The following is a 20,914-nucleotide window of genomic DNA, read 5'->3' as shown; positions in this document are numbered from 1 at the left end:
CTTAAGCCTCCATAGTTATTCGAGTACCTTTTCCTTTATGCTTTGCGAATGACGTTGGCATATTTTTTTGGCGCGTGTCAACAAACTGACAAAAAACATTCGTTAAACATCCGCTACATTTTGCCTCAATGTCGCTACAATTGTCCCTATATATGTCGAGAAAATTTTGCACAGCAGAAGTCTTTTAGAACACTCCAATATAAGGTGATGTAGCGTACATCATTTACCGAAGGGTTTCACATTTGCCTACTGTCCATGCAGGTGAGGAATACATAATAAGCTTACCGGCAGCGTGTTTAGGGCTCTGAATTTACTGCTATATCTACATCACAACGAATGAGCCAAGCTGCAATTCTCCCTTTACCTTCAGAATGCAAGGTTGTCAATCCAGCACTATTAAGAGAAATGAGTACGCCAAATTCTTTGCCACAAGCGTTATGGCAGTTCTACCACGCTATTCCAGCAAATTTTGTGCTCTCGGCGCTTGCGAATGGGAACAAAATTATTCGACAAGAAGTCGGTCGTATGTTGTTGAAAAGGCTATGACAACTGCGTGACCTTTATGAAGTTCAAGAATACGCTTCTGCCTCCTTGAACACGCACGAGAGATTTTTACAGTATTGATTTGCCCGAACACTGTGAGAAACGAAAGTAGTCCGCTGAGATCGACGTGAGCAAGCCCAGTCGCTTCGATATGTACGCCTTCCTTCAGTCGACGTCTCTAATACAATACCCGTTGCGCTTTAAATCTCACCATCATCATTGCTGTAATAAGTTCTCGTAAATAAGGTTACTGCTACGGTTGCGAACTTTCGCCAATCAAACGTGTTTAATGATATTTTAGAATCTATCAGTTTTGCCCAAAGAAAATTGCATTTTGTGAGCACAATTTTGTTAGCCTGTTCATATTACTGTGGTGGGAAGGACAAGCTCGATGCGAACATTGCCGATGCGAAGACAAATTACCTGCGTACAGAAAATTCGGACCGCGTGCTTATAGTTATTTAATAATAAAGTGCATGCTTGAAAGCTATTATTGAAGCCAGTTTCCTAACTTCGAAATTGCTAAGATGTCGCCAATTTCTCTCTCGTGTTGCCAGAAACGTCTCCGTTCACTAAATATAAAAAAAATGAAATTCGCTAAAAAGAGAAGAAAACCCCTAATTGATGCGACAATTTAGTTAAATTGGCAGCACAATTTTGGAACATCCTGCAATAGGCAAGAAGAGAAGCGTAGCCACAGTGGGCGCAGTGGCTACCGCACTAATCCCCCTTATCAACGCGCACGCAGTCGTCAAGGCTCCGGCTCATGCGCGCAACGTGTCCTTTTCGACAATGTCAGTGGGATCAACTTCATGACACTCAGTCACTTTCACTATGCAGTTAGGCAAACGCGACTTGTGCATTCCAGAACAGGCCGAAACGCGCCCATGAAGTCTGTTCCCGAATTTTCTAAAACTTTCTGAAGTTTCTCAGTAGCCGAGAAAACCACCCGCACGTGGGAGCGCTCGCAGAGGATTTTCGATATGTGCCGGACGTTGCGCACAAAGGGCCGCATGGCCAACCGGTCTCTGACACTGGTTTCAAGTTTCTTGGGATTGTGCCCCTCGCTTAAGGAGCTTCAGCAGCATTTCTTGCGCAGCCGACAGCTTGTATTTTGGTTAATGAAGGTTGAACAGACATTGCGAAACAGACCTCTATTGCGAAACTGCCCTATGCTTTGTCAACGCCCTCAGTATATCCTGCCCCCCTGACGCGGAGCACAGTTTCGAATATGGTCGGCCGTGTGTTGAACGGTGGTTGCCCAGAAACTCTGGTTAACTTAAACTGGTTACCCCGGTTGAAATAATAATTAAGCTGTAAGCTTGACGACATGAGCATCAATGCGCTTTTCATAGCGTTCTTTTTGTTTGTGTGTGTGTTGCCGAGTTTTTAGCAAACTATGAGAATTTATTTACCTTGTTGAAACGAGGTCATATATACACCCATGTTTATATGAAGACATATGTCACGCTCTGTTTCCCAAATGTTAATTTCTGGATTACTTTCAGTTCTGGAACGAATGCTGTAAGAGTTATTTTCGCCGCTGATTGCTCGCCTATAGATTTTCATTTGCCGCCTTTTTTTATTGCATGTTATATGTTATCATTCCGCCTCCTCCTAATATTGCACAATTTTTGGGACATGGTAAGTCTGATCATTCCGCTGCTTTTCATTATCGTATGACTGATTCGATATGCGTGGTTCAATGTACCTCTTTTTCTCTTGCCTATTTTTCAGTGCCGCTTTGGTATTTGTAATGCGGAAACATGCATTTATGTGCCTGAAGCCGGCGTTCAAATTTTCTATTATTGTTTCTGGCGTTTCGTTGCTTTTTTATAGTTGCCCTCTTTTCTGTTAACTGTATTGCCTAGATTTTATTTAACCACGATTTAAAATAAAATGATGTGTACTAACATATATTTCTTATTATACGGCAGTGACCGACTGTCACGCTCTTGAATTAGAACAGTAGTACTCTAAAATATACAGTTAGCGTTCTTTCACTGTCATTTATTCCTGTTACCCTTCGCGCGCCGTGAATGCTATCACGCTGACATTCATTTCAACGTAATGAACGTGGCCTCATGAGTCATGCTCAATCGTGTACACCTAAAAACAGGCACGCCAAAATGGAGAAGTCGCTAACATTAGATCGCGGCGCACTGGAACTACACACTTTTGGTTTCCGAATGATAAAAGCTACCGGTGCTCGAATACCAATATTTCTGAATCCAATCGAACGAGAATATTCGAGCAAGACGACCTTTGTAATATTTAATCGGCTATATTTTTTTCTAATTACACATCAAAGTGCAATGTGACATTTTATGGTAGTTCTTTTGGTAAAAATTGCTTCTTAAATCTATTTTTGTTCATAGCTGGACGTCTGCCCAAGTTAGGAGCTTGTAAACGAGGAACACTTAGGCTGATCGTACTTTACGCGTGCCATGACAATGACCGTGAAAAAAGAAAAAGAAAACGAAATAGGGTGGTCATCAGACGGACGTCCAGACTACGTTCCTTGAAGCAGCTAACTGTAATACTACGCAGCACCGCCCATAGTTTCTGCAGGACTGCAACCATATCTAGTGTGGCTAAATAATAAATTGATGCGCCTATATTGAGGAATCCTCGTCATCCTTACCAAATAACTGCAAATTATTGAACGTGCCTCTGGTGAAACAATCATAGCTCCCCAGCTGCAAAACCACTCTTCTGAGTCTCTACAAGCTTTGATGTTCGCTCCTGGAGAGTCCAATTAGTGCCGTTACCACTTATATTAAAAAAACAATATATATATTCCACAAGCTCATATAGACGATTCTCGAACTGAATACGAACAAAAGAGGAAAGGCTGTTTGATTCATATTCGATATTTTGCGTAGCTGAATTGCGATGCATATGGAATGCGAAAGCGCTCGTATGTCCTGTATTGAGTTTACTATTAGGTGTGCATTAAAGAAGCCCAGCTGGCAAAAACATTCGTTGGAAGTCGTCCACTATACGCCGGCTCTCGTACGCCACTCTACAATTTAGGGTCATTAGACCTCCCAAAGCAATTATAAAAAATTTCGAATGTACGCCCACCCCTGTTATTATTGTCCTGAGCTGGTTATTATTGTCCTGAACTGGTTACATTCGCATTATACTCTGGCATGAACGCGTGAGCACCTAGAAAACGTACCATCTCCCCGTGGGAGCACCAGCGGCGCCATAAGGCTGCATCAGACGGCACGAAAGCTTGGTCTGGGAGACATATATGCGCGTCAGCAGCATTCATTATACGTAATGGAACCGCAGTCTCCTAGGTAAGCCTAGTTTGCTACCTTGCATATACCGTTGGAGCACAGCCGGAGCGCTCTAAAACACCCATTCCACAATGTCATTATATACATGGCATGGCGTTTCTTCCCTTTTAAGAGTGGCAGCGACGACTTCTCGCGGACGTGACGTGGCAAGTCGAGACGGAAAGAAGGAGCTAACCGACACTACGTGGAGTAGTGCGTGCACCGTGCTCTGGCTTGAAGAGCGAACTCTCTTTATGGCGCAGCGCTGTGGAGCGTCGGCGAAGGACCGTATCATCGCGAGATTAAAACTAGATTTTATCCCAGCGGCCGGGGTGGGCGCTGAGCGGCAGAAGAAAAGGAAGAGGAAATGAGATAAAAATGTGAGGCTCAAGGAGCGCTGCGAAAGTTTCGCAAACATTGCAGTAAATGCCATCTTCAAGATCAGCAGTCAGTAGAAAAAAAAGGGGAAAGAAACGGAGCGTGCGGTAACAAGATGAAAGAACAATGGCCTTTTCCACTCTCCCCTAACCCGCTCCCCACCCTCAACGAACGCCACCTTCATTCGCCCCCCTCCCTCCTCTAGAAAAGCACAGAAGACAGACGAAGCTGACTGAGCGTTTTACGACGAGTGAAGAGGCCTCAGCATGGGACCCGAGGTGGTTCAGCACTCTGGGTCTCTAACCCTCCTTCTCCGTCCTCTTTGCACTCACTTTTTTGCTTCTAGGTGCGTGCCATTTCACAAGTGGGCGCCGCAAGGGTAACTCGTAAAGAAAATTACGCGCCTTAGCACGACTGCTTTCTTTTCTCTTACGCACGTTGCTTTTGTCACCTCCTTCGCTTTGGTATCTGCTTGCCTGCCTTATTTCCAATCTTTTCCATTTCGCGGGGCTAGACGCGCGCCCCGACTCAACGCTGCTTCGGTGCGCCAACGGACAGCCCGATACGCAAGGCCGTCCGTATACGTTCTTTTTTTTTTTCGTTCCCCGTCGAGCCTGTGCTCCATTTTGAACTCTGTCTGTAGGAGCGTGGCCCCTTCCATCACCGTTTCAGGCGCGCAATTTTATCTTTGTTCTGCTCTCTAACTTCGTACACCCGGTCAACATCATCACACTCAGGTCGCGGGCACACACGTTTTGACCCAAGCCAGTGTTTACCTTGAGCGGGCCGACTTCTCCTCTCTCAATCTGCTTCTACGTGGCTGCTTTTGCATTAAATTAATTTGGTCGCGGTCGCCGAGTGGAAAGCCCGCCGCTACTTTAATTCAAGTCGTCCCACGGGAAAGGTGATGTGTCTCTGCGTGCTGGGTATCACGTTCTTCGCCTCCTGCGCAAAGCTCATGTAGCGCCTTTTAACCTTTGAAATGCTTAGTGCTTTCTTCATTTCTTTGTCCTTCTTGACGGGGCCATGGTCTTAGCTGAATGCGCTTAGGTGAGGGGAACTTTGCATAAACCTTAATTTACTAACTGCAGCCTCGAAGACGGGAAAGGTGGCCTGTATTTTGTCGCAAGACATTGTTCTTAGTGGGAATGCTGAGGAAATGGTGCACGCACGAACACACGCACGCACGCACACACACGCACACACGCGCGCACGCGCGCACAGACACACAAAAGGCGGCATAACGCGGCACGCCTCGCTGTAATGGGATGTATTACATTGAATAGAATGATTTTCCTTTGCACGTTTTCGCGGACAAGGGCTAGGATGTATACACTAGCTTTGTAAGAGCCCTGAATATTACATGCGGGCCTTGTCAGCCCACACGAGCGTGCAGAGGTGCTCATTTTTCGAACGGTATTACTGTGACATTGTTTACCTAACCTATCGAAGCACCGGGAAATTTATATTGACCTGCCAGAAAAGCCTGAGCACCGATGAGCACGTTAAGCAGATTGTTTGAGGAAACGAGTTCCATAGCAAGTTTTCCGGTGGTTCAAGCACTGAAGGGCGCGGCACGTGAGATGACCACGGCATTAGAAATTAGATCTTAGCGTGTAATTGCATAGGTGTCTACGTGACTGTGTACATATTGTAGGCAATTTACTATATTGTGTATGAGGCGAAAGAATGCTGCCCATGATATATAGCAAACGAGACAGTCTTTGAAAGTGATAAGGTACGCGAAAGTTTTGAATAGCACACGTAAGTACTCCGAGATTTTGTGTCAAATAAGTTGTGTTTTCGTGTTCTTTCGTTGGGAAGCATCAGATGTAATTGATGCAGTCACCTGAAAACTATACATAGGGCTAAGCTATAAATGGAGCTGGAGTGTGTTTACATTTATCCTAATCTTTACCTAATTCGACAATACAATGTACTTTTATGCTTTGGTACTTCTTGTTTCCGTGAAAATAATCACCGAAATCTTTTGCCAGCTTGACGTGCCGTCTAAGATGCCCAGCGAACTGCAATATAATCCAATATTACGTTGTGCCTCTGGTGCTAAAGCCGAAGCAATTCGTCGAACTTCCTGTAGTTCTCAACGAGGCGTCTGCTTTCGATAATGACAGTTCTCCCATCCAAGGTAGTAAAAAATTTAGCTTCCACATTTTTTCAGAAACACCATCGAAACACCTTTGCCAGTTCTTGAGGAAACTTTCGATTTTGCCTGAATCTCTCTGCACTGGTAATGCCTACATTGAATTATGCCATGTATTGTTTTTTTTTGTCTAGATGCCTCCATGCGGTGAAGCATTATCAGTTATCATCACGCAGCTATGTATAACAAGTCATCCGTCGATGTTCGATAAAAAATTATGTTCTTAGACCCTCTGCGTGAGAATTCAACTACAACGCCGGAGAACCATGCTCTCTTTCTTCGAGGTTTTATACGCATTAATATGTATCCAGAAAAGTGAATCACTGGACAGTCTTAATCGTAACTCAATGCAGTAGAGCATCACCTCCCTCGTGCAGTCGCTGTGGCTTCAGGCTTCAGCTCCTACGTCCACCTAGAGCATGTCGTCTTTTCTATATCATTTATGTTGCCTCTCGCTTTATTAATAATAAAAAAGAACCCTTATCGGTGGATGTATATTGAATTCGTATTTAATTTTAGGTTCGAATTAAACAGCTACCTTTCTGTCACGCATTCTTTGCCCACTTTATACATTTTGAACGCATCTCTATCTATCTATCTATCTATCTATCTATCTATCTATCTATCTATCTATCTATCTATCTATCTATCTATCTATCTATCTATCTATCTATCTATCTATCTATCTATCTATCTATCTATCTATCTATCTATCTATCTATCTATCTATCTATCTATCTATCTATCTATCTATCTATCTATCTATCTATCTATCTATCTATCTATCTGTCTATCTATCTGTCTATCTATCTGTCTGTCTGTCTGTCTGTCTGTCTGTCTGTCTGTCTGTCTGTCTGTCTGTCTGTCTGTCTGTCTGTCTGTCTGTCTGTCTGTCTGTCTGTCTGTCTGTCTGTCTGTCTGTCTGTCTGTCTGTCTGTCTGTCTGTCTGTCTGTCTGTCTGTCTGTCTGTCTGTCTGTCTGTCTGTCTGTCTGTCTGTCTGTCTGTCTGTCTGTCTGTCTGTCTGTCTGTCTGTCTGTCTGTCTGTCTGTCTGTCTGTCTGTCTGTCTGTCTGTCTGTCTGTCTGTCTGTCTGTCTGTCTGTCTGTCTGTCTGTCTGTCTGTCTGTCTGTCTGTCTGTCTGTCTGTCTGTCTGTCTGTCTGTCTGTCTGTCTGTCTGTCTGTCTGTCTGTCTGTCTGTCTGTCTGTCTGTCTGTCTGTCTGTCTGTCTGTCTGTCTGTCTGTCTGTCTGTCTGTCTGTCTGTCTGTCTGTCTGTCTGTCTGTCTGTCTGTCTGTCTGTCTGTCTGTCTGTCTGTCTGTCTGTCTGTCTGTCTGTCTGTCTGTCTGTCTGTCTGTCTGTCTGTCTGTCTGTCTGTCTGTCTGTCTGTCTGTCTGTCTGTCTGTCTGTCTGTCTGTCTGTCTGTCTGTCTGTCTGTCTGTCTGTCTGTCTGTCTGTCTGTCTGTCTGTCTGTCTGTCTGTCTGTCTGTCTGTCTGTCTGTCTGTCTGTCTGTCTGTCTGTCTGTCTGTCTGTCTGTCTGTCTGTCTGTCTGTCTGTCTGTCTGTCTGTCTGTCTGTCTGTCTGTCTGTCTGTCTGTCTGTCTGTCTGTCTGTCTGTCTGTCTGTCTGTCTGTCTGTCTGTCTGTCTGTCTGTCTGTCTGTCTGTCTGTCTGTCTGTCTGTCTGTCTGTCTGTCTGTCTGTCTGTCTGTCTGTCTGTCTGTCTGTCTGTCTGTCTGTCTGTCTGTCTGTCTGTCTGTCTGTCTGTCTGTCTGTCTGTCTGTCTGTCTGTCTGTCTGTCTGTCTGTCTGTCTGTCTGTCTGTCTGTCTGTCTGTCTGTCTGTCTGTCTGTCTGTCTGTCTGTCTGTCTGTCTGTCTGTCTGTCTGTCTGTCTGTCTGTCTGTCTGTCTGTCTGTCTGTCTGTCTGTCTGTCTGTCTGTCTGTCTGTCTGTCTGTCTGTCTGTCTGTCTGTCTGTCTGTCTGTCTGTCTGTCTGTCTGTCTGTCTGTCTGTCTGTCTGTCTGTCTGTCTGTCTGTCTGTCTGTCTGTCTGTCTGTCTGTCTGTCTGTCTGTCTGTCTGTCTGTCTGTCTGTCTGTCTGTCTGTCTGTCTGTCTGTCTGTCTGTCTGTCTGTCTGTCTGTCTGTCTGTCTGTCTGTCTGTCTGTCTGTCTGTCTGTCTGTCTGTCTGTCTGTCTGTCTGTCTGTCTGTCTGTCTGTCTGTCTGTCTGTCTGTCTGTCTGTCTGTCTGTCTGTCTGTCTGTCTGTCTGTCTGTCTGTCTGTCTGTCTGTCTGTCTGTCTGTCTGTCTGTCTGTCTGTCTGTCTGTCTGTCTGTCTGTCTGTCTGTCTGTCTGTCTGTCTGTCTGTCTGTCTGTCTGTCTGTCTGTCTGTCTGTCTGTCTGTCTGTCTGTCTGTCTGTCTGTCTGTCTGTCTGTCTGTCTGTCTGTCTGTCTGTCTGTCTGTCTGTCTGTCTGTCTGTCTGTCTGTCTGTCTGTCTGTCTGTCTGTCTGTCTGTCTGTCTGTCTGTCTGTCTGTCTGTCTGTCTGTCTGTCTGTCTGTCTGTCTGTCTGTCTGTCTGTCTGTCTGTCTGTCTGTCTGTCTGTCTGTCTGTCTGTCTGTCTGTCTGTCTGTCTGTCTGTCTGTCTGTCTGTCTGTCTGTCTGTCTGTCTGTCTGTCTGTCTGTCTGTCTGTCTGTCTGTCTGTCTGTCTGTCTGTCTGTCTGTCTGTCTGTCTGTCTGTCTGTCTGTCTGTCTGTCTGTCTGTCTGTCTGTCTGTCTGTCTGTCTGTCTGTCTGTCTGTCTGTCTGTCTGTCTGTCTGTCTGTCTGTCTGTCTGTCTGTCTGTCTGTCTGTCTGTCTGTCTGTCTGTCTGTCTGTCTGTCTGTCTGTCTGTCTGTCTGTCTGTCTGTCTGTCTGTCTGTCTGTCTGTCTGTCTGTCTGTCTGTCTGTCTGTCTGTCTGTCTGTCTGTCTGTCTGTCTGTCTGTCTGTCTGTCTGTCTGTCTGTCTGTCTGTCTGTCTGTCTGTCTGTCTGTCTGTCTGTCTGTCTGTCTGTCTGTCTGTCTGTCTGTCTGTCTGTCTGTCTGTCTGTCTGTCTGTCTGTCTGTCTGTCTGTCTGTCTGTCTGTCTGTCTGTCTGTCTGTCTGTCTGTCTGTCTGTCTGTCTGTCTGTCTGTCTGTCTGTCTGTCTGTCTGTCTGTCTGTCTGTCTGTCTGTCTGTCTGTCTGTCTGTCTGTCTGTCTGTCTGTCTGTCTGTCTGTCTGTCTGTCTGTCTGTCTGTCTGTCTGTCTGTCTGTCTGTCTGTCTGTCTGTCTGTCTGTCTGTCTGTCTGTCTGTCTGTCTGTCTGTCTGTCTGTCTGTCTGTCTGTCTGTCTGTCTGTCTGTCTGTCTGTCTGTCTGTCTGTCTGTCTGTCTGTCTGTCTGTCTGTCTGTCTGTCTGTCTGTCTGTCTGTCTGTCTGTCTGTCTGTCTGTCTGTCTGTCTGTCTGTCTGTCTGTCTGTCTGTCTGTCTGTCTGTCTGTCTGTCTGTCTGTCTGTCTGTCTGTCTGTCTGTCTGTCTGTCTGTCTGTCTGTCTGTCTGTCTGTCTGTCTGTCTGTCTGTCTGTCTGTCTGTCTGTCTGTCTGTCTGTCTGTCTGTCTGTCTGTCTGTCTGTCTGTCTGTCTGTCTGTCTGTCTGTCTGTCTGTCTGTCTGTCTGTCTGTCTGTCTGTCTGTCTGTCTGTCTGTCTGTCTGTCTGTCTGTCTGTCTGTCTGTCTGTCTGTCTGTCTGTCTGTCTGTCTGTCTGTCTGTCTGTCTGTCTGTCTGTCTGTCTGTCTGTCTGTCTGTCTGTCTGTCTGTCTGTCTGTCTGTCTGTCTGTCTGTCTGTCTGTCTGTCTGTCTGTCTGTCTGTCTGTCTGTCTGTCTGTCTGTCTGTCTGTCTGTCTGTCTGTCTGTCTGTCTGTCTGTCTGTCTGTCTGTCTGTCTGTCTGTCTGTCTGTCTGTCTGTCTGTCTGTCTGTCTGTCTGTCTGTCTATCTATCTATCTATCTATCTATCTATCTATCTATCTATCTATCCGCTTACGCCGACCCAGTGACTCTGTTTGTCGGTCAGCTTGGACCACTTGGTAAGTGCTCGTGGTATTGTAGACGTCCTGGTCATTCAATACTCATTCCAACTTCATCAGCTGATCCTGTAAAGCCATCATCGTGAGGCCTTCTACACCGACTGAGCTGCCCAACTTGTGTAATAGTTTGAGCCTCTAGGTATGTGCTTTATGTGCTTCCATCATCCTCATTTCAGCTTGGATGTCCGACTCTCCTTACGCGGTTGTTGTCAGGACATCGTTGTCATACAGTCGTCATGCATTAGTTCTCACGCCGTCGACGGAGGCCTTCATAGCCGTTTCATCGTCATCACCACAGCACTGTAATTTCACTCTCGTCATGCGTTGTCCCTTTACCATCGTTGTCACGTCATCATGACGACGTCTCTTGGTGATACAGCCTTCGTTATACAGTCGTTGTCCCGCCATCGTCGCAATAACACATTATAGCCCCATTGTCTTCACGCCGTTATAATGCCATCGTTGACACTGCCTCGTCGCCATACGGTTGTTGTCAGCCATTCAATCTCATACCGTTGTGATGTGGTTGCAGTGCTAGTTCCATCGTCATTGTTATAACATCGTCCTCCGAGTCGTATCATCCCATTGGCATCGTCGTCACACAGTCGCGTCATACCTGTTTTGTCATGCCTTCTTCATAACGCTGTCGTTTCACCATATTGATGACTTTAGGAGCATATTCTCATTGTTGTCATGCCACCGTCGTGATAGCGGCTTCGTGGTTTCATCGAAGTCATTCCATCATAATCTTGCTGCCCTCATTCAATCGTGAATATGCCGCCGTTCTCATGCGATCTTTGCCATGGCGCCTTCATGAAACAGTCACTGTCATTCATCCTTTGTCACACCATCGCCGTCTTGGCGTCATTGTTGTTCCATCATCGACATTCCAGTTTCATGATCCGGTTGTCGTCCTACCAATGTCGTCATGCCATCGTTGCCACACACTCGTCGTCACTCCATTGTCCTCATGCCACCTTCGTCACACCATGGTATTTACACCATCGCATCATTTCAGCATTATCTCATCATTGTCATTCCGTCGTCAAGATATCGCCTTTGACGTTTTATCGACGTCATACCATCGAACTCACTGCGTCGTCGTCACACAATGCGTCAGTCACTGACTCATCATCATGTCGTTTTGCTTATGGTGAAGTTTGGAAGCCAGTGGCGTAGTAAAGTGGGCCGATACCAGAGACAGTGTATCAAAACTGTAGTTTCAGGGTATTCACTACGGATTTTAAGTTATCGCGAGTTCAGCAATAGAATCTGTCACTACTTCTAATCGCATTACCTCGATGGTAATCATTATGTTGTTTTTGCCGTAATGTTTTTGTGATAATGTTTTTAATGTAGCAATGCGATTATGTGTGCAGTACCAGCTGCAATATCGTTATTGTGCCCAAATCATTTGCATACGCGTATAAAACAAGATGTGAAAAACACTACCTCTTGACAATATGAGTATTTACGGCGCTGTACGCGTGCGACAGGCCTTCTACGATTCCATTAACAAAAAAAAAGAAGAAAGAGAGCTCTAATGTGCGCGCACGCGTGCTACTTCTCTCTCCTATTCACATTTAGATCTTTTCATCCCCATTTCTTCATTGCCAGTGCTGAGAAATGGAATCAGTCATGTCATTCATAATTAACGTCCACAACCTATTTCTCCTTCACTTCTTTATGTATGTCTCACAGATGGCATGATAAAGTTCAGCTCTGCGATTTAGGCGTAACTTGTGATGTTTTATTCGTTATTCAGTGCGGCTACATACGCACTTCGCGGACGTAACAGTTTCATACAACGCCACGCAGAGGGCCCGCAGACGCCCAAGAGCAGCAACCACCAGTCGCAGTCGCAGCCGCAGCCGCAGCCGCACCAGCATTCATCTTCTAAGTCCGGCAGCGGCAAAGGGGCACATAGCAATGGCAAGGCGGACGACTACTGGATCAGCCGCGAGACGACCACGTAGCGGGAGAGCCCGGAGTCACCGTCGCCCGCTGCCGTGGCCTACGCGGCGGCGGCGGCGGCAGCGGCGACTCCTGAACGGGGCGTCGAGCAACCGCCCCTGTCCGTACCGCCATGCTGGTGGTCGGACACGTCGGCGCGCCACGTCGCGCTCACCGCTGCGGTGGCTACACCGGCCCACGCACTTCCTGAACGAGAAGCGGTGGCACTGGCCTCCTTCCACGCAGGCCAGCCACCGCCCCAGCGTCGGCTACCGCAGCACCTGCACCTCATGCCGCAGCTGTCAGCGCACGAGCAGGAGCTGCGTCGGCGGATCCAGCTGCAGCAGCAGCAACAGGCCGCCTGTGTCATGTCGGCCCGAGTGGCGGCAACACACGGGGGAGTTGACACCGGTTACGGAGTCTGAGGTGCGTTGCCGAAGTTTCCAGCCGCTGGCTATTACCGAAAATCTTATACGCACACGCATGCACGTGCGCGTGTACACACTCGTCCGCTTGAGTACGCGCAAAGAAAAACACGCGCACGCACAGCTATCTTGAAACATAGACGGATGACATGCTTGCAAGGGTGTCTCACGGTAGTCTCTGTCACGGCTGGGGTAGTCGCTCGCCTTGCCCCCCTCCCATTTTTTCCTCATTTCCCCACGATATGTCAGCTTTCTAATGGTCCACTAGAAAATTTGTATCTTTTGTGGCAACCATAGGAGAAAGTAGGCGATTGTACAGTTACGGAATGGGTGCCAAGGGAAGGGAAGCGCATTCGAGGGCGGCAGATACTTAGGTTGGGCGATAAAATTAAGAAATATGCAGGCGCAGGTTGCTATCAGCTAGCGCAAAACTGGGGTAATGGGAGATCGCGGGGAGAGGCCTTCGGCCTGCAGTATACATAAAAATAGACAGCAGCTTTTGGCTGCTGCTGATGATGACAATGTAAACCTCCGCACATTGTCATTGTGCCTTTTGTGAAGTCGGAGCGCTGCCAAGTACACCGAGAACAAATTGATCCTCAGAACTGTCAAAACACTTTTTAGTGCAAAAGTGCGCTTCACGTGCAACTTTTCCTGTGTGTCTAAAGTGTTTCTGTCAATTTGTTTAGTAAAATATTAGGTTAATTACTCACTTTACTACAGAAAGAAGAATAGAGGGGCACGGCTAGGAGTACTAGCAAGCGCAGTAACGAAAAAGCCGTTAGGTAAATGAAATGTACCTTTCATTTCATTTCCAGTACACGTCTGTGTTTCACCAGAAGTTTGGAGGTTGAAAATTTTATAAAATGCCTCATTATATAAATCCGTTTTAACTGCTACCAATATATCCTTGGCAGGCAACCGGAATCCCTCAATTCGGATGTATGGTAGGCTCATGATCGCAAAATGCAGCAAATTAAAATTTGTATGATCCAATAAACATTAAGCACTCATCAGCACGAAAGCTGCCTATGTACGAAAACACTGTAAGCCATCTCGCATAGATTTTATATTAGTTTGGTTTTTACGCTCCGCAATGCAAAACGTAGTTTTGACGCGACAGCAAATGAGCAAAAAATAATTATAACAACAACAAAAAAACAGTAGTTGTACGCATGTTTTTATTCATAAACACGGGGAGCTAGAGAACGCTGAACGAGGAATTGTAATGAACAGAGTAATAACATACGGCGAAGTTGGTGGAGAGGAACAGCGCGCGCTTAGCGAGCTTGAACGACAACGGTAAATTTGCGGGGTCCGTTAATGCGGCTTTGCATGAACACGTCGCTTCTCGCGAACTACAGTGGCACACTCAAAATATGCACCCATCCCGTCCGTACTGTTGGTCTGTGAGCCGCGCGAGACTGCCCCATTTATCAAGCCGCGGGGACTCATGTAAATGGGTGAGCATGAAACGTGGTCTGACGCTCGAGCGCGATGCTGCTCACTCTTATCTTCCGGGCCTGGCGTTTTTGCGCCACTAACGAAGCCTCGGACAAGGTTCGTTATTTTTCTCCTACGAAGATGAGCGTTCCTAACGCTACATTTCTTTTTTCAATGTTCATTTCACTTATCTGCCGTTGGGTACCTGAATTTTGTTTTTACTCTATACTGTTTTGTACTTTTGTAGTACCAAGATCCCTCCTGTTTGAGCTCCCGAGCAGACCGCCAGATGGCAGGGGGGGGGGGGGGGAGGGAGGGTCCATTGAGAGTGGGCTGTGTATATGATTCTAAACTTCTCTTTTCCCCCGCCAGGCTTCTCGCGTTGTGCCCGTTCATCTGGGATGGGTGCCAGGGCTCGGTAAACTTATCTGGTGCTGTGCGCAGTGATGTTCTTTGCAAGAATGGGAATCACGATTACTGTCTGAAAAGGATGGAAGATGAGCTACAGGCCTGTCGGTTGGGGACATGCAGAAACGGGAAAAGTTTGGAGAGATTGTTAAGTAAGACGTATAATCAGTACAGCAGTGTGGTAGTACGTGTGCAGGATGCCAGAGGCGAAACTTTGTAAAAAAGAATGAAAGAAAGAAAAATATTGGTGGTTATGCATTTGCAGCTTTATGTTTCTCAGTCGGCTCGTTGGACTTAGGTTTCCAGACTAGACTCCACTGTCTTCTTTCTATGGTCCCCCACTCCTCAAGAACAATAAATAAATAAATAACACGTAAGGAAAGAAAGATTGCAAATCATTCGTTCGGCAATCCACCGCCACCCAGTGCCGGGAACATTTCTTTCCACCACTTAAATCAGAGGCACTGCTCGTGGAGGGGCTTTATGGGTAACCTGTTATCTTATTTTTTTTACTGACGGACAAAAACTTCAGGTATTGTAGGTAGTCATCAGGAACCACGGAATAGATGTTACGTAGCTTCAATGCCAAGAATGTGAGGGATTCTATCTTGTTATTTCTCTATTCGCTCAAGAATTCGTAGTAACAGAAAACAAGAATTTGGGGATAAGGCAATTCCTTTCGGTGACGGATGGATGAGTAGCATGCACGTGTTCGAAAACGGCCCAGAAAGGCAAAGTCTCTCCAGAGGGTTCGCTGTCGTAATATGCCTTTGGATTGTGCGTATAAGACACTGTGGAGAAAAATAATTATAACTAAGAATTTGAGCTAAAAAATTGAAAACCTACACACTAGCGCAGACAGGATAAGCCTGAAAAGCAGGAATATCAAAAGGTGGGTGGCGGCGCCGCCTATCTGCCGTCATAGTGGCAGCCATGTCGTCACAGAACTTGACAGCATCTGCGCAAGCATAGTTAATCTCTGACCAGTAAAGATACAACACATTCGATCCTAAAGAAGCCAATGACTGAACTGAGTAAGCCCCCAAAAGTTTACTGATGCACAGTGTCCTAAATACGGGAATACACAACGAAATGCCTGAGGTCACAAAGAGGTATCGGCGCTGGGTTTTCGGCAAGAAGATAAAAATATTGAATTACGCTTCTCTTTCTCTTCTAATAATCAAGCTAAGGCTGCAAAAAAAATGTTGTTTTGAAGCAGCATCTAATCAGCTGAACTGATTTAGAGTTTCACATTAGTGCTATTTTTTAATAATGAGCTTAGTGTTCGCTCTCTGCCGTGCACTTATAGGGTTGTCGTTGGCGATTTGAGTGTAAACAGTGTTCTGTAGTTACTGTTAGCTATCAAGCAGTAACTTGATAGCTAACCGGGGATGATTTTTCTGACAGTCTGGGAAGCACCGCCGTTGTTCTGATAATCTGTGTTAGAAAACACAGATTATCTTTGTTGGCCGTGCATTGAAGCTACAGCAAACCACCATTGCGCAATCTTACCTTCGGCATAGCAAAACAAAACTGGTTATTGGACAACGAAGCTAAGAGCAATAGAGAGAGAGACAGCAAGGACAGGAATGCAGGGAGGTCAACCACACGAGCACCCGGTTTGCTACCCTACACTGGGGGCGGGTAAAGGAGAGTAGAAAGAGGGAGAGAAGGAGCGCTTGGTGCGTGTGGGAGGATGCACAGGGACGCTATGAACGGTCTCTTAAGCCGGGGCACTTCAAGTAGTGTACTAGTGCACGAATCGCTTTTCGTGCGAGTGACGGGTGTGGCCATGGTTCGAGTATCTGTGACTCGGAGAACGGCCTTGTGTTCACTCTGTTTAAAGTTGTCATCAGAGAGAGGCGTTGTACGTCGTAGCGAGGGCCGGCCCACGATAGGTGCTCGATGGTTTCCTCGCACCTAGAGGAGTCGAACATGGGGCTCTCAACCATTCTTATACGATAGGAGCAGGCATTCGCGAACACCACTCCAGCCACAAGTGGCATAGCAAGGTTGTTTCGCCATGGGAAAGGCCAGGTGGTAGTTATAGCCGTAGCTTGGGGTCTAGTTTATGCAATCGGCAATAGAAGGCACTTGAAATTAATAAAACGTGCGACTTTTTGTGTGCAAGCAGCGGCCAACCTCGCCAAAGGTATTGCACAGCAGCGTCTCATTTCTCATTTGTTAAGCGGTATTTGTGTACGAGCTAAGCAAGCTAGGAAACTTTGTTCAGGAAATGGTATAACAAATTGTGCGAAGGAATATTGAAATACGTGTGCGAAACGCTGGCTGGCACAGTCGAAACTGTGCACTGTGTGGTGGTCTCATGACGTACAGCGCTGAGCGATTCAAACGCGAATTGGGGAACTCATAGCTGCCGGCTCTTTTTGCGCCACCAGTGGACACGGCGGACACCGAGCTTATACGATAAAAGCACACAATGTAAACCGTCGCATTTTTGACACACTGTCACTGTATTTGGCCCCCGAGCGTTCAGCCAGCACTCCATCGTGGTGCAGAACGCGCCGACCGACATTAACTAGGAGTACCGAATTTGAATCACAGAGCGCTGATCGAGTACAATCATGCCGACCAGATCACTTATTAACGTCAGGTCTTGTTCTCCAGTTCTCGTTTCTTCGTGCTTGATCGTTTACTATGTCGTGCGTCGTATTCTGCGAAAGTGTTATTGCTGCATTATCGTTCATCACGTTTACTTTCGTTTAAATTTACCTGAAAGGCAGGGTCTGGTTCTGCAACGGGAACCGTTCGACAAATGTCCGTTTAACCTAGGTCTACAAAATAGCCTTCCGTTTGTTTTTCTTCATGATTTGGAGGCGTATGTCTGATTTCTTTTGTCTCCTCCTATCATGAAACAAAAGTGTGAAAGTCTTTCATATTCGGTGTTGAAAATAATTCTTTCCAAGTAGAATAAGAAAACATATTGAATATTGTAGCACTCTTACATTTATCTGTATTTTTTTTCAGAACAATTAAACTTGAACAAAGCTTATTACCGAGAGAAGGGTTAGACCACAGGACTTGTCCGTTAGTTCCTACTGACAGAAAAAAGGATGTGTGAAGCATAATTATAAGTGTAATAGGGGAGTATTCATTGTTGTCCATTACTTATCGAAAAGGCGGATGGGGGGAGGGGCAAATCCACTCAGCAACGTTCGTGGCAGGAGACAATGCCAAGCACGTAAAAGACAGAACTCATCACGACGACGCGTAATGACGAAGATGACGCAACAACGACATCAGAAATTCGAGTGATAACGATTACATGGCTACAGTGTCATGATAACGGTGGCATAATCAAGATAAAATGCTGAAGACGGATTGACGTCAATGAAATAACGAAAGTAACGTCGATGACAACGACGATTTGACCAGAATGGGAGGACACCATCGAAGTGATGGAGATGGTATGAAGACGACTGTGTGACAACGATGGCATGACGACGATGGCGTGACCAGAGTCGAATGGCAAAGTTGGAATTCCGACAATGGAGTGACCGCGACGGCATCACAACGATGATATGACAGCGAATGTGTGACGACGATGCGATGAGAACGATTGCATGACAATAGTTTGATGGCAATTGGATGAACACGACTGAATGATGACAATGGCGTGGCAATAACTGTATTACGACAACGGTATCACAACGAATGCGTGATGGTGGCTATATCACGAAATCACGAAATCTGCATGGTGACGATGGCGTGACGTGACTCGGTTGACGAATCTTGAGAGATGACGATACGATAAGGACGGTCTCACGATGGCAGTGTTCCAACAAATGCATGACGACTGTATGCGAAGATGATGTGAGGAGAATGACAACGAAGGCCTGGCTGGAATGACGACGACGCAACTACCACTATAAGATGGCGACTACGAGCATGCATCTTGGCTCAAGCTAGTAGACAACTTTGGCCACTGGGTCAGCTAAGAGGCTTGATAGATAGATAGATAGATAGATAGATAGATAGATAGATAGATAGATAGATAGATAGATAGATAGATAGATAGATAGATAGAAGTAGGCCAATAATGTTAATTGCACATAAAATTCGAAGAACGGTTGCAACGTCAGTACACATACACTGTAAAAATGTTACCAGTGAAACAAGAAAACACCCTTAAGGGTGTTTCTTGTACCAACGAGAAAATTCCCTTAAGGTTGTTTTCTTGTTGCACTGGTAATGCCCTTTTAGGGCCTTGCAAAATTTTATAGGGGCCGACAACGGGGCTCAAACTAGACGTGCGATCACAAAACACAGAGAGACAAAAAATCTGACGAGAGTTTAATCTCTGTCCCTGTGAAATCGTTTTGTCGGATATTTCTGTGCGCCCAAGGCTGTCGGAATGATTACATCGCTTTCAACTGCGTATTTCGTCATTGCACGTCGCACGTCGAGTTTGAGCTCCGTTGTCAGCCTCAATACATTTTTGTAATGCCCTAACGGTAAGGGCGTTACCAGAGCGGCAACAAAACACCCTTAAGGGTGTAAACATTTTTACAGTGATATCTATTGCGCAGATTCATAGCTACGCTCGCCCGTAAAGTTAAACTATTAGGGCTCGGCTCACGCTCTCTAGCTCCTAGCGTTTGCTGCTCTCCAAAGAGAGTGCTGTTAATTGGCCTGTGCGTTCGTTTTCTGCACTTAAGTCTGGTATTTCACCGCTTCAGTATTTATTGTGATGACTTTGTGCGTTGTGTATCATGTTTAAAGTACGATGTTTAGATTAGCATGGTAAAGACTTTGCCGTCAGGGAAACGCCTCGCCGCATTTATTAAAAAAAAGCACTCTTTATAGGCGCCGGGCTCTCGTGGTGGTCGGTGTGTGCACGCGTGCGGATTGCATCATGCCGTCGATGACGTTCACAGAGGCCAGCCGGCATTATAATATTTACCGACCTAATGCAAAACACGGACTCTGGTTGACATTTAGTGTGTGTATTTGGATACCTTGAAGACATCCGGGTTCTTCAAGTGGACCTAGCTCTACGCCGAAGCGTTCTTTTTGTATTCCTATGTAATCGAAATGCGGCCGCCGCAGTAGGAAATCAAGCCCGCTACCTGGCGCCAAGCAGCACGACGCCATTGCCACTGAGGTGCCACCCGAGCAAACCTACCGACCTGCTTTGTCCTCCGTCTTAATAGCGCGTGAACGTGAAGATTGTCGTGAATAACTTTATTTTTTTCTGCTCCAGTAAGCGGAAATCGACCGCCAATGTAGTTACCTCGGTGCCTGGTTAGTTGCCTGCATGTGATGCATCATCATTTTCGATGAACAGAATTAGTACAGGAGCTTAGATATCTCCCATGCGACACGCTTTCTTACGAAGGCAACAAATATGGGTTACTGCACTGCCACGAAATGTTGTTTTACAAGCTTTACGCAGTATTTAAGGTGCAAATGAGCCTTTTTTTCCGTAGCACAGGTATACAAAAGGAAGCTCGGCGCTGGCTTTAGATAGAAATCACCACTCTCCTTAAGATTGCCCCCCCCCCCCCCCCCCCGAGAGAGTTAACGCAGGAAGAACTGGCTTGCGTGGTTTCGATAATACAGAGCCGCGAGGTAAAGTTCGCTGCTCATTAATTACTGGATCATAATGATTGTTGAGAGGCCTAATTAGCCGCACGTTGACAGTCTCTAAGCCTCTTCACAAACCACCGCCTCGGAACAACGATGTCGCAAAAATGGAGGAAACGACCAGTGTTACTACATCCTGCGTAAATTGATGTTATTTATTTGCGGAATTTCAGGTAAATAAAATGCCCCATTTAGAAAAAGTGCGGGTAATTTGAACCTGATTGACCGCACAATCGCTACCTGAAAAAATCAACGTTGGGTATCACTTAACAGACCATGAGGACGCCAAGAATGAGCACGTTTTATGTTGCAAACGTACGGGCACTTCGCACTGGCTAACAGTCGCAGAGCCACATACGCTACGCATATAAACAAATAGACAACAAGGCAGACTGAAGGAGAGCAGCCAGCGTAGCTGAACCGGTAGATCATCGCACGCGTAATGCAGAACACTTGGGTTCGGCTACCTGCGGCGGCAAATTGTCGTTTCGTTTGCTTTCCACTTCACCCTTCCTCAATAATCTTAGATGCCATCTAATACCACGTTTACTTTCTCCTATGTCTCCTAGACTCCATTGTAGGCTACCTTCCATATGGCAGTCACTGACAAAACAGTGATC

General features: G+C 46.2%; 1 protein-coding gene across 1 annotated transcript in view; it reads left to right on the top strand.

Moving 5' to 3' along the window:
* LOC142572886 (synaptogenesis protein syg-2-like) overlaps positions 1-20,914 on the top strand; it is a 157,782-nt gene that overhangs the window by 113,845 nt on the left and 23,023 nt on the right. Inside the window, exon 9 of the mRNA XM_075682324.1 lies at positions 12,277-12,837. Coding sequence (XP_075538439.1) covers positions 12,277-12,434 — 158 coding nt within the window. The 3' untranslated portion in view covers positions 12,435-12,837. The remainder of the gene's footprint in view (positions 1-12,276; positions 12,838-20,914) is intronic.

This window comes from Dermacentor variabilis, chromosome 2 (genome assembly GCF_050947875.1).
Source record: "Dermacentor variabilis isolate Ectoservices chromosome 2, ASM5094787v1, whole genome shotgun sequence".
Taxonomy (NCBI): domain Eukaryota; kingdom Metazoa; phylum Arthropoda; class Arachnida; order Ixodida; family Ixodidae; genus Dermacentor; species Dermacentor variabilis.
This window is presented reverse-complemented; position numbering and strand designations above follow the sequence as displayed.